The sequence below is a fragment of the Panthera pardus genome, unplaced genomic scaffold, assembly GCF_024362965.1.
Source record: "Panthera pardus isolate Hobbes unplaced genomic scaffold, ASM2436296v1 HiC_scaffold_6, whole genome shotgun sequence".
Classification (NCBI taxonomy): Eukaryota; Metazoa; Chordata; class Mammalia; order Carnivora; family Felidae; genus Panthera; species Panthera pardus.
Window position 1 is genome coordinate 60,961,682 of NW_026526991.1, and position 13,732 is coordinate 60,975,413.

Below are 13,732 nucleotides of genomic sequence, written 5' to 3' on the forward strand. Positions count from 1 at the left end.
AGGGCGAGCGCACGCACCCGGGCGCCCGGGACGAGCGGCGGCGCGTGTGCCCCGCGCGGGGGGTGCGAGTGCGTGTTTACAGAGTGCCTGGCGCGCGGGCGGCCGCAGCGCTCCGTGTGGGCGGCTGGGCGCCTTCCCCGGTGTGTGTTTTGAGTTTCGGTGTGCGTGCGTGTGGCTTCGTGGATCCGCGGGTGCCTAGCCGCCCGTGCGCCCCAGGTGGGGCGGGAGGGGGAGGGGTCGAGTCCCCCCGCCGCCCCCCACCCCCCGCCACTCTCTCTCTGCCTCGGGGAACCCGTGCGCCGTGGCCGACCGAAGCCATCCACCCTCCGAAACCCAGCCCCAGACCAGACAGACCCTCACACCTTGTGCTCCTGCCTTCATGTGAAGGGAAAAGTTCAAGGTCTGCTCTGAGTTGCCACGGGATCCCGTTCCTCTCCCCAGTTCCCTTAACTTGGTGGTCCTGATATGTCTCCATCCCTGTGGCCTTCCCCCTCGTGCCTCTCTCCATCTCCCTGGCCTGTGGGGGTTTCTTCCAAGCTTAAAGCTCTCCAGACGGAATCCACCAGAGCAGGCAGGACCGCATCATCTTTGTACAGAACTCCGCAAGAACCAGGAAACCGTTCCTGGTATCTCATCTCAAACCCTCCTGTAGCGGGGCCTTCTTATTTCCTCTTATTCTGTCTTCAGTAAAAGAAATCTAGTGCCTAAGGGCCCACACCAAACAGCCTGGCTGCTGAAACACTTGTAAAACAATTAATGAACCCAAATTTGAATTCAAGACCTTGTGACAGGCAAAGCCTCTTGCATTGGACTGAATCCTACTAAGGATTCTGGCAGGAACCACCTTAGGATTCCTCAGAATGGCTCTCCTCCTTAATAACCACCTACCTTGGCATTATGGGAAAATCCTATGTAAATAGAAACTGGGGATGTATTCACTAACTGCTGGATCCCAAGCAGGCCACTAATCCAGAATCCCAAACTGTGAGTTTTCATTTCAAGAACCCTGGAGGTTGGCAGGAGGGATGATCAGAAGATATTTACTCCATTCTAAATGGGGGAGGGGAGTTCTCCCCCTGCCCCCCCCCCCCACCTTCCCAGGCAATGGAGGAGAAAAGAAGCAGCTGGACAGAAGTGAAGTGGCAAAGACTTCCTACATAAAAGAATTGCCTTTTAGGGGATTAGATTAGGTCGGGCCTTCAGAACTAGCAGGACAGAGAAGAATCAGCAACACCAGCTCCCAGGAAGTTACACAGGCAGAGGCAGAGGTGGAAAAAAAGCAGAAAGAGTAGGAGACTTCCCTCGCTGTGTCCATCGAACTTCCGCATCCATCACCCTTTCCCCTCTCTCCTGAGGAAGAGCCCCAGGCAGGACAAAGCTGCAACCCGAGACCCCAGTCAGACTCCTACGCAATCCAGTTCTCAAACTCGAGAGCAATCACCTCCCTTAACAACTGAAAAAGAATGGGCTGGAAACTACAAAAGAATTGCAAATTAGGATCCAAGCTAAGGAGCTTCCCAAATTAGGCAGGTATTTAAACACAAAGAGGTGGGAAAGAGGCGGGAGATGTACTTTCAGAGGGATCTCAGATCATCCGTTGACACTTCTTGTCAACACAATGGCATATCCCACCCCGATCTCCCAGGCCCCCAACTCCCAACCCATTTGAAGAAAAGGAAAATTCACCAACACAAAACAAAAAGTTATTCATGAAGGATGCTTTAGAGTCCATCGAGTCTAACCCCCTTCATTCAACAAATGGGAAAACTAAGCCCAGAAAAATGACGCGGTCCCCACAGAGAGTAAAGCAACAAAGCCAGGGCCAAGTCTCCTAACCTTTTTCTTGTGTTTTTTCCATTCTGTGGCTCTCTTTCTCCTTCTTTAGTTACCCGTCCTGGTGTTTAACCTCAACCTCTTCCTTCTGGCAGCAATCTCATTCCAGTTCTGCCTTCCTCTACCTCCAGACAGATAAGAACCAGATATATCTGCTCCATCCACAGGCTCAACAGACCACTATTTTTCTCTCCCTGTCCTCTCGTCCCCAACCCCCCTTTTCCAGGTTCCTGCTGCCAACCTCATTCCTTTCCTTTTTCCCTTCCAAATGGCCCCTGCCTCTCGAAGACCCTGCCTCATCACTCCCCTAACCCCACAATGCCTCCCAACAAGCTCTGAGTTTGATAGAGACCAAAAATGATGCTTTGGCAGCAGTGACGGATGGATGTGATGTGCCTCCTACGGGAATGCTATTTAAAGGGGCAGCCTCACAATCCTCTCCCTCCAAAGTGACAAGAGAAAAGCCTGCTCCTCAATTTCTCCAGAGCTGCAAACTCAGCTCAAGTTAACTTCTGACTTCCTCAACCTGCAGCCTGGCCTGTGCGCCTGCTTCCTATTCAGGTGGGAGGAGAGCGCTTGACACTCACTGAGGTGTGGGGGCTGAGGGGGGACTCATCTTCAACTCTTTTGATGACAGCTACTTGGGAGAAGCAGGAGGCCCTGTAGGGGGAGAACTGGAAGAACACGCTTCCCCCAACCTCGTGAGTGCATTTCAGCCATGTGCCAGCTTCTTCCGAGAGTCAAACTTTGTTGGAGAAGAACTGATACGGGCACAGAGGACCTGTGTGAAGGAAGCTTTTCCCTAGCTGGAACCTCCCTCCCTCCTGGGGCCCGGTGCTCAAACGGCTGGCCGTTCCTCCCAGGCCAAGGACCAACAGGCAAGATCCCCTCTGCCAGGCTCCGGCCCCACCTGCCCACTGAACCGAACACCATAGTGGGGGGAGCAGTGTTTGTCCCTCCCAAAGGAAAGGGATCTCCTCTACAAGCATCTCACCCCAGCCCCGTGGGAGAGATAATTCCATCTCACTGCCACAAACAAGTTAATGGAGACTTTAATGAAAACACTGCACTAATCAAAATGCTGAGCCTAGAACCTACTCTCTGCCTGCAAGACAAAACAAACTGGAGTCAGAATTTCTCCCTCAGAATTCATTCCTCAGTTCCTTTTAAGGCCTGAATAAAATAAGCTGGGCATCTGATAGCAGAAGGCGGCTTATCGTGGATTGTGTCCCCAGCTGTCTGGGGTCAGAGAACCTCCTGGTCAAGGAAGCAAACCGCCTGAAATGCTGATGGGTCCCTTCACCTCTAGACACTTTTTGTTTCAGGTGGTGAAGGCCATCATGTCCAAACCTTCTCCTATTCGCTCATTCTAGGGTCTCTGGTTCCTAACAGCGAAAGCTCCCAGATGCGGAAGCAGTCTGGTCAGGTAGAAAACGTCGAGGATTGAGACACCAGACTCGGGTCCTGGGTCTAGACGTACTGTTAAACACGTGACCTTCATGAAATCATTGAACGTCTCTGAATCTGTTGACTGGCCTCAAATAGGGAAGCCTTCCCCAGCTACCTTGCAGAATTGTCATAGAAGTTGTGAAAGCACTTCGGAAAAGTATACGTAGCAGAGAAATGTGTGTGTAATTACATGTTTGTGAAAAGATATTATGTCAAATGACAACATTTTCTAGAAAAGGAGAACAGATTTGTATTGCCAAGTGTTCGGGAAGGCGAAGGGGATGTGGCTGTAAAAAAGCTGTACGGAACAACATTTTGTACACACAGAGGAACAAGAATAAGTAAAACTGGGAAAATCTGGATTAGATCATGAATTGTATCAATGTCAATATCCTGGTTATGATAGTAGACTATAATTTTGCAAGAGGCTACCTCTGGGAGAAACTGGTAACGATACACGAGAGCTCTCTGTGTTTTCCTTTTTTTTTTTTAATTGGAGTATAGTAGACACACAGTGTCTCTGTGTTATTTCTCACAAGTGCATGTGGATTAATTATCTCAATAAAAAAAATTTTTTTAAGTAAGCTTTACACCCAACGTGGGGTTTGAACTCATGACCCTGAGATAAAGAGTCACGTGCTCTAAGGACAGCCAGCCAGGCATCCCATCTCAATAAAAATTTTAATTGAAAAAAAAAGAAGTATCATGTCTACCCTCTACTCTCCTGCAGCAACTTATCTCTTCTGTCCTTAAGAGGCTCCTCTTGGGGTGCCTGGGTGGTTCAGTCAGGCAACCAACTTCACTCAGGTCATGATCTCACAGATCAGGAGTTCGAGCCCCGCATCGGGCTCTGTGCTGACAGTTCAGTGCCTGGAGCCTGCTTCGGATTCTGGGTCTCCCCCTCTCTCTCTGCCCCTCCCTGACTCACATTCTATCTCTCTCCTTCAAGAGTAAATAAACATTTAAAAAAATTAAAAAAAAAAAAAAGAGGCTCCTCTTACGTAGTGCTACACGTGCATGGAAAAGAGGTCTCCATCTCAAGAGTAAGATCTTAGCAGAGTAGGATGCAGGAGTAGTTGTTCAGATACGTCTGAGACTCCTCTTCCTGATCAACTTTGCCCTCAGTCTCAATAGGCCTGACCCTGAATCACTCCTTTACAACATAATGTCCCTTCCACAGCAAGGAAGGACAACCAGCTGACGCCTGAAGCTGGATCCTCAGTTGCTCCTATCCTGAAGAGCAGACAACTGTTGCTAAGAAAAACTTGTGTATCGATTATGAATGCTAAGTTTAAGAACTATTGACTAAGCCTGGGTACTGAGAAGTAAAGATCAGACGTGCATACAAAATCCCAAAACAGCTATCAAATAGCTTAATGATGGACATGACCCTAATTAATCAACTAATTATATTCGCCCATTTCCACCACTCTCAACCTGTGACCTACAGTCTGTTGCCCCAGTCCTCCTTGGCCGTGGTGCACAGAAGTGATGGATGGGGCCACTGTTTTCCTGCCACGGAGTTAACTGAATCTAGTTTAGTGCTATCTTGAACGCCCCAGGCTTTGTGACACTTGAAATTCTAATTAGTGCAGAAAAGGGCTAAGTTGAAACAGCTTGGACTCCCTCAAGTATACCCACTCTCAGGGCCCTATAATCTAATGAGGTCTATGAAATTTAAGATCTAGCAGAGAAATCCCTGCCTACAGCAACAGCTGTACCCAGGATGACAACAAGGGGATTTGGGTTAAATTAGGGGCTCCAGATAGCAGGGAGAGTATCCCCAAACAATCTGGGAGGGAGACCCACATGACTCGGATCCCACTCGTTGTGGTGTGACTTAGAATTAGCTAGATTGACTCATGGCTCTGGGTTGTGGCATGTCAAAGAAAAAGCAGGAGGGGTTATGGCTACACAGATGGGAGAACTTAGTCCCTACAAGGTGTGGTAGAGCAGGTGAGGGCAGCTGGGGCCAGAGAGAATCTCTCAAGGGCACTCCCTCTTGTAGGCAGTAGAGATGGAGGAGAGGAAGAGACCCGTGACTCCTGAAAGAGCCCCCACAAAGGAAAAAGGAAGTTCCTTTGCTATTAACTACTTTGCAGTAGGAGCAGGCTGAATGTTTGCCGAACACATTTGGAAGAGGAAGAGAGGAGATAATCGTCCTAATGAATGTGCAGGAGACAATAGCAGCTCCAGTGGGAGAATTATAAGCTCATTATGGTTTAATATGATGATTGATCATCTCTGCCCGCCAGCATTATCCTAGAATAGTGATGAAGGTCGAGAGACCCATGCCAGTCAGAGCTCAAGCACCAGCCACCACAAGCTAGAAAACATGATTTATATGTTACTATGTTAAAATGTACACACGTGGCCCCAGTTCCCTAATTTTTCCCGTCACCTGTCCTCCGTCTCCCGCCCCCGCCCCCACCCCCTACCGTCTGCCCCATTTCTCTTTGATTTCTCAGCCGTGGATGGTTTTGGTTTTGTTCCTCCATATGTCTGTTCATCAGCTCTGGCTCCTGACCCCATCCCTTGAGAAAATGGCTACAGCTTCCTGGGTTTAGGTAGGTCCAAATGGCCCTTCAGTGGGTACTAGTTGGCACTCGGTTCAGGTGGAAGGTCCGGGATACCTCCCGATAGGCATTTCGAAGCAGGACGTAAGGGAAACAGGACTCCAGCATGTCCAGGGTCAGGAAGGAGGACTCCTCTACCACCTGGAAGGGAAACAGGTCAAGAGATGAGAACCTCAGGGAGGGTATAACTCTGTGACACCCTGTTCCTTCGTTCAGTTTCCTGGGCCCTCTGAGGCTCTTAGAGTTGCAAGTGAACAAGTTTCTAAATCACACCCCCTCCTTCTTCCCCTCACTTGGTTTAGCTTTAGGAAAGCAACGTGGCCTCTTCAGCTTCCCTATAATGGCCCCTGTGTCCCTTCTCAGGGTTACAGGAAAAGGTCAGAAGCAGAAGGCAGGAAAGAATCACTTCTCCAGTGGCAGAAAAACTCCCATTTTCCCCATTCTGGATGCCAAATCATTTGCGGGGGGCAGCACAGAAGCAGGTAAGGTTGGATAAAAGCGCCAATGACAGAGCTTTACAGAGAAGGCAACAATCACCACTGCAGGCCAAGAAAGAAGGGCCTGGAATCCACATGGGTCCTCTTGTGCTGGGTCTCAGTCTCCTCCCTCCCTCAGTACAGTGCTTGGGGAGCAGTAAGGATGCTGCATAAAGGAGCAGGCATGATTAATTAGTTTAATTAGAAGCCTGTGTGCTATGGTGATCCCAGCAGCCCCCACAGCCAAGCAGAAAGATAGATCAAGATGCCTGGATAAGACTGAGGGTAGAGGGGGTGGGGGAAGGGGGGCATATTAGCGAAGAGCCCACAGCCTAGCATTGGGCTGGAGGCTCCCCATCCCGGAAGAAGAAACAGGGTGTATTTCCTTCAGTGCTCTCCTCATCCATGAAGTTGTGGGACTAAAAAACACACTCTGGAGAGAAGTGTCCTGTATCCTCTGGCAATTTACACAGATGGGCCCTCCCCAATATGTCTGGTGTTTTTGATTCCTCAAAATTCATCCTGGAAAGAGAATCTACTATATCAACTCTAATGTGTTTATTTCTCTGAAGTCCTTTCAAGTTTTAAATTTTATAAGATTCTGCTATTCTCAAATATGTGCACATACAAACGCACACAAACAGCCTCAGAGGAACAGACACGGCAGGCTGGAGGAAAGGAAATCTGCCAGAAAAACAGTAGCTCCGATCGTAGGTTGGATAACACAAGGAATTTCTCGCTAGGCAAGACTTTCAAACCGTAAGCCAGGAGAGAGATAGGGTCTCTTTTCTAGGATATGACCCTCAGGTCCAGGGAAATGAGTGATGGCTTCACGAAGAATCCACTGGCCCAAGACTTCCTATTCTTTGCTCCATTAAGCACAGAGGATAACACGGCTCCTAACTGGAGGAAATTCATGGCAGTAGAAACAGCCCTAAAGTGAAAGCCAAGACACTTGGGTTCTCATGTCCATATATTTTGGGGGAGACCTTGCATGTGTCATCTTTCCCGCCCTCTCCTCAGTTTCCTCACCCATAAAGTGTAAGGACTGGACCAATTGCCAGGATCTGGTCTCATCCTGACATCTAGAATTCTATGATTCTCTGAGAGCCATCTCTTCCCCGGCTAAACCCATGCCAGGAACAGGCTGGCAGTAACAGGGGTGGGCACTGCCCAGGCTTGACAGCCAAGACAGAAAGACCCCCAGGGAGAGAAGTGCCTGGCCAGGAGTTGGGGCTACATGAGTAGCCTCTTAACTCAGAATACAGTTCCTTCCCCTGTATTTCCGTGGGGAAACATTTGCATTTAAATTGCTTTGCAGCAGCTCCTCCCTAGGTCTCTCCCTCTAACAAAAAGGGCCTAGCTCTGTCCCAGCTACTCGGCTGCCTCACTGTGAGGCCACAAGGGGCAGACACCCTCCCACATTGAGGGGGAGGGGTGGGGGGGGAGAGTTGGGGACGAGCAGGGGACCAGCAAAGCAGAAGGAGGCAGGGCTGAGTGGCCATACAGAATCGCCTCCAACCTTACAGAGATGACAGCTGCCCAAGTAAATGACGAAGCAAATGAAGAATCATCCAGAAACTAAAATGAGCGGCAGAGAAAGAGAACTAACATTCGTTGAGCATGTATTATGTACTAAGCACTTTCACATATATTTTCTTATGAATCCTGACACTCTATGGCAAGGACTACGGCCCACTTTTCTGGATAAAGAATCAGAGTCTCAGAAAGGTTAATTAACTTGCCCAAGGTCATGCTGCTCCAAAGACTGTGCTCTACCTAGCACACTACTGGCCTTTGCCCTCATCTGCCTCCTCTGCCCTTTCACCCCTCACCATACACCCCTCCCTCCCCCCACACCCTCATTCCATTCTCTTCTCATCTCCAACAGGATCCTTAGCCCAGTCTAGGCCTTTTTCTAGCTGAGACACAGATCCCACTCCATGCCTGTGTATTTACAGCAGACTCAAAGGGAGTCCCAGGCATGCCTGCCCCTAACATCTGTGGGCCTTGCCAAGAGTATAGCATACTATGTGATTAAATAAATCAAACTATTATGTTCTGTTGTTCAACCTTCACAATCTACCTTTATAATTTTGTGGAAGGTCAGGTTTGAATTAAGAATTCTTAGACTCAAAAAAAATTTTTTTTAATTAATAAATAAAAATAAAGGCACGCCTGGATGGCTCAGACAGTTAAGCATCCGACTTCAGCTCAGGTCATGATTTCACGGTTCACGGGTTCAAGCCCCCTGTGGGGCTCTGGGCTGACAGCTCAGAGCCCAGAACTTGCTTCTGATTCTGTGTCTCCCTCTCTTTCTGCCCTTCCCCTACTTACACTCTGTGTCTCTCTGTCTCTCTGTCTCTGTCTCTGTCTCTCTCCCTGAGCACTAGAGGTAATCCTCCAACAGCACAGCCCGCCTCAATAGGATGCACTTGGGGAAGAAACTTTGCACAAGCCCTACAAGTAGGCTGGAACCGCTTAGCAGAGAATTCTGGGGTCCCAGAAATCTTTAGTGTGGACTTCAAGGCGGAGCATAGGCTCCAGATGGGCCTGTCCTCTCCCCATACGCCAGAGGAGGGCCTCTGAAACACAGGGGTCAGTCCCGGAGTCTCTCCTGACCATATCTAAATGCAGTACTAACCTGGAGAATCAGACATTTAGAGCAAAAGAGTGAGTAAGCGTGTTGAAGAGGAAAACAGGGTCATGAGGAAAAGATTTTTTTAAGTTAACTGAGTCAGAGTTCCCAGAAGTTTCTGCCAAAGTAGCAAAAAGCCCACAGCTTGGGAAGAAAGAGATAGCAGGAGGCGCCTGATTCATGACCCACCGCGCTCTTGGTCTTAATAGCTTTTCAGGGGAAAATTCTTTCCTCCTCTGAGCCCCCAGTTCCCCACCCCCAGTTCAGCTCTGTATTATTCCGCACCCTTCCCATAGTACTTCTTAAGGACAAGACATACAGTGGTAGGAAGTGGTCAAGTAAAATCAAACATGCACTGGACAGGCAGTTATGGATGAGGGACACAGCTGCCCCATCAGATCAGACTTGAGAATGCTGCAGGAAAAAGGACCCAGTCAGCCAGGGACAAGGTAGGCCCTGTCCTGCAGAGAAGTCATTGAAGACTCTACCTTGGGATTACAGGACAAGTCTGGAAGGTTAGCCAGAATGTGAGTCCTAACGGTCAGGCCGAATTCAGTTCTGGGTTCAGGCCTTTTTTTTTTTTTTTTTTTTTTTAATGTTTTTATTTATTTTTGAGAGAGAGAGAGAGAATGTGGGGGGGGGGGGGGGGGAGGCAGGGCAGAGACAGAGAGGGAGACACAGAATCTAAAGCAGGCTCCAGGCTCTGAGCTGTCAGCACAGAGCCCCACATGGGGCTGGAACCCATGGGCTGTGAGATCATGACCTGAGCCCAAGTCAGACGCTCAACCGACTGAGCCACCCAGGTGCCCCTGAGTTCATGCTTTTGAGTCACAACAAGGCAAGGACACAAAACCCTCTGGCCTTTGCTCTTTCTGTTCCCAGACCAACTTAAACCAAATACATACCAAGCGCATGAGCAGAGAAATGGATTCCCGATTTCTGGTTTTAAGCTTGTCAGTCTCCTGGCCCAGCTGCAGGAGGCTGACAGAAGCCACCTGTAGGGGAAGAATTTGTAAGAAAGCAGATTTTTATGGAGGTCAGAGTGGGACAGCCTCAGGCTACAGGAAGTTAAGCAAAGATCAAGGAGGAGAGTTAAGAAGTGCTGCGATGTTCCTGGAGACTCTGGGTGGAAAAGTAGCAAATCCCCTAGGCTCCAGAGACGCGCTTTGCCTGTAAACCAGGCAGGGCAGACAACAGGAGGTTGCCAGAGGTGCTGGGGGAGAGGCTGCAAGGGGCGAGGACAAAAGCTAGAACAAAGACAGGTAATACTGTATGCTGGAGATTAATCCCTTTTCCTAGGCAGCCTTCAGACAGCACTGTCACCAAGTTGTTTACAGCTGACTCCCCACCAGACTAGAGACAGAGCTGGGCCTCTGATTCAGAGGCAGTGTTCTTCACATTCCCCTCCTGTCAACTCCCAAATGCCTGTCTTCTCCATTCACCTCCAGGCCCCCAACAGATCAAAGAGGGAGGAAGAAACATGGTTAACTGCATCCCAGGCCCAGGTTACTCTCATTCAGTAAAGAAACAGGGCAAACGGAAAAGGGGAGAGGGGGTCCCTTCTCACCCCATCTTAGAGATCTGGTACGAATATTCTTTATATCTAAGATGCTCGGATCCCATTCTGATTGGCTGGCTGGCCCAGTTTAAATGGAGACCCTCTAACTAAGCTTCCAGGAAAATGGTATGATTCCGGAGAGAATATGATTTACCGTGTGTCCTCCTAAAAGGAGACAAATGAGGCCCTAATTCTTAAGTCAGGCCCATGCTTTGCAGAGGAAGAAGTTCCCCATTGTTGAGAATGCTGAAGTCAGGCAGTGGGTAATGGACCATGTATCAGAAGCGTATGGATTGAATTCTACCATGGAGGACTTAGAATGGAAAACCCCAGGGTTTTCAACAATGGAAAGAGACTACTTATTCTGTGTTTTTCCAGAGGCAAAACTTAAGATAAATGGTGATTGTTACAGGGAGTCAAACCTTGGCTAAAAATATTTTTTGAAACAATTTTTCTCGAATAAATGGGATGTAACCTACAGTAGAATCGGCTGCCTGATTATAAGCCCCAGTCCTAGAAATCAAGCCCAGTGGTTCTCAAAGCGAGATCCCAGGATGAACAGCATCAACTTGGGATCTTGGAAACGCACATTTTCTAGCCCCACCTCAAATCTACTGACTCAGAAATTCTCCAGGTGATTCTGATTTACACTAAGGTTTGAGAATGTGAAAAAAGGTTCCGTTGTTGTTTGTGAGGATTAGAGTTGGAAAGGGCTTCCTTATGGGTTCTAAAACTTGGTGTCTCCAATTTGATTGTGCATCAGACGTCCCGGAGACCTTATTAAAAACAGAGGACTTGGGGGTCCCTGGGTGGCTCAGTCAGTTAAGTGTCCAACTCAACTCTTGATCACAGCTCAGCTCTTGATCTCAAAGCCCTGTGTTGGGCTTGAGGTGGGCTATGCCTTGGGCTCTGTACTCACCACCAGAAACTCCTTGAGGTGAGTTTCGATGTTCTTGTTGTAGAGTGTGAAGAGGGCAGCAGATACCTGGATGATGGCTTTGGTCAAGCAGTGAATATTGTTGTTGTAACCTAGGTTATGATTGACAGAGGGGGAGAGACACAAAAAGGAATAAAGTGAGCCACCCCAGGCTGACCCCAGCTGGCACTTTCTCACTGTTTCAGGCTAGGCCACCCCCGTTTGACACCAAAAGGACCAGGAGGCATTTGGGGGATGATATTCCTAGAAACATCAGAAGATATTTAGATATTAGGATAAGGGTATTCCTAAGAAATCTCACTGGAATTGAATTTTACGGAGACTTCATTCTCAAGTGTTCTTTGAAACAGAACTTTACACCTGAGTCAGAATTCTGTACATTCTCCAGACAAATGTCTCCGTCTCCTCTCCCTACCCCAGGAGACTATCCTAATAGCACTGGTCCCTCCCACCTACTCCTTACTTACCATCTTTCTCAATACTATAGAAAGAAGAAGGGTCAGCGGCAAGGAGTGGGAGGGAAACAGCAAGAAAGATCAAGAGCAGGCAGGCCACCTTATATTCTTCCTCAGGGGATGAAGTATCTGGTAAGACGAAAAAAAAAAAAAAAGAGGGAAAGTAATATCAGCAAACAGGAGTTATCTTCTATAGAGGTCCTAGTTCCCAGGATTACTGGGAAGATCCTATAAGAAAATTATCTAGGAAAACGCTTTCTAAAGCACTGCAGGCAAGTCATTTTTGCTGAAGGGGAACAGGACTGGCCTCCACTTCTCATGAGGGGCCTGATCCTGGAGGCCTCCTCTGGTGACCAAAGTGGAGCTCTTGGGGAAGGGCTCTGCAGACATGCAGTCAGAGGACACTGTCAGCTGCCTGATGGGGTGGGGAGGCAGGAAGGAGAGGGAAGAGTCTTACCAAACTAAGAGAGAAGGGCCAGTCCAGCAATTTTAAAAGGGCTTGATACCAGCCCCTTGGTTTCATCCCATTCTGAGTGTGCGTAAGAAAGAGGAAATGTGTACCGGGAAATGTAAAAGACAACAGGAGACGAGAGGAAGAAGTGAATAGCATCAGGGTGATTCTATGGGAGGGGAGAGCACCAGATCACTCTGAGGCACATAGATGCTGTACCACAGCATGAAATCACATGTAACTCAGCATGAAATCACATGTAACTGTGGCTTGCTCTCTCATTGTCTCATTTGCATTAATCTTACCTCCCCAACTAGAGCACAAGTTCCTTTGAGTATTTGCTGAGCATCAAAGGGGCTCTCGCTTAATATTTTTTAGCAGATTGACAGGTCAACTGGTTGGAACGTGGCTAGGAATCTAAATTGCCTATGTAAATGTTTTCTGGGGGTTAGGGACTGCACTTTAAGTCTTTCTTTAGCTCCCAGCTTATATCCTCTGAATTCACAATCCCAAGGGAAGATTTCTTTTGACATTGACATTTTCCCACCTGAAAATAATGGTCCAAGCCCTCCCTTGCCCACTTTCCCCAATCTTACCAGCTTTCAGATTGGCAATGGCAGCCACCAGGGCTGGGTCAATGTCACAGCCCACTCCTGCAGCAGAGGCCAGCTCAAAGATACTCAGGGTCACCTAGTAGAGAAGAAAACAACATTCTGGACAGGGTTCCCAGAGGAAAGTGTTTGACAGAAGCTACAGGTAGTCAGGATTCCCGGATCACAGATGTTAACCCTTCAGTGAATTATCATCTTTTCTAGGTATTCTTTTCATAGCTCTCCATAACCTACAGAGAAAAGGCACAAATGCTTTTGTTTGGCATTCAGATACTCCACAGTACGAATTTCCTCTCTCACTCTTAATTCCCCAAGAGCTTCCTACAGTCAATGCAACCAGAGTCATCAATTCACTGCCTCCAAACTACAACTTGCTTCCTTACTGTCATACTTTGGTTCCCTCTTCATCTACAGTGTCTTTTCCTGACCTCTACTTATATCTAAGTGACACCCACCCCTTGAGGCTTAACTCAAATCTCATATTATGTGTGAAGCCCTCACTGAAACACTTCAGGCCCAATTCATCTCTTCCTTCCTAAAGTGGTACCACGGACTTATCATGGATCACACATGGTATTATCAGTTACCTTTTCAGATAGGAGGTGGCACATATGGCTTATCTCAGCACCTAGAAAATAATCCTTTACAACCTCATGGCATCTGAGGGGAGATAAAGGCCTTGGAGTGAGAAGATCTGGGTTCGAATCCCAGGACCACCACTTTCTAAATGTGTGACCTTGGCTAAAAG

At 48.2% G+C, this 13,732-nt stretch overlaps 1 protein-coding gene across 1 annotated transcript in view; it reads right to left on the reverse strand.

The window, feature by feature from the left end:
• Positions 1-5,473: 5,473 nt before the first annotated feature.
• Positions 5,474-13,732, reverse strand: part of NCKAP1L (NCK associated protein 1 like) — a 38,735-nt gene continuing 30,476 nt past the window's right edge. The window contains exons 27-31 of the mRNA XM_019419633.2: positions 12,970-13,063; positions 11,935-12,051; positions 11,450-11,559; positions 9,878-9,967; positions 5,474-5,999 (exon numbers count right to left, since the gene is read on the reverse strand). Coding sequence (XP_019275178.1) covers positions 5,868-5,999; positions 9,878-9,967; positions 11,450-11,559; positions 11,935-12,051; positions 12,970-13,063 — 543 coding nt within the window. The 3' untranslated portion in view covers positions 5,474-5,867. The remainder of the gene's footprint in view (positions 6,000-9,877; positions 9,968-11,449; positions 11,560-11,934; positions 12,052-12,969; positions 13,064-13,732) is intronic.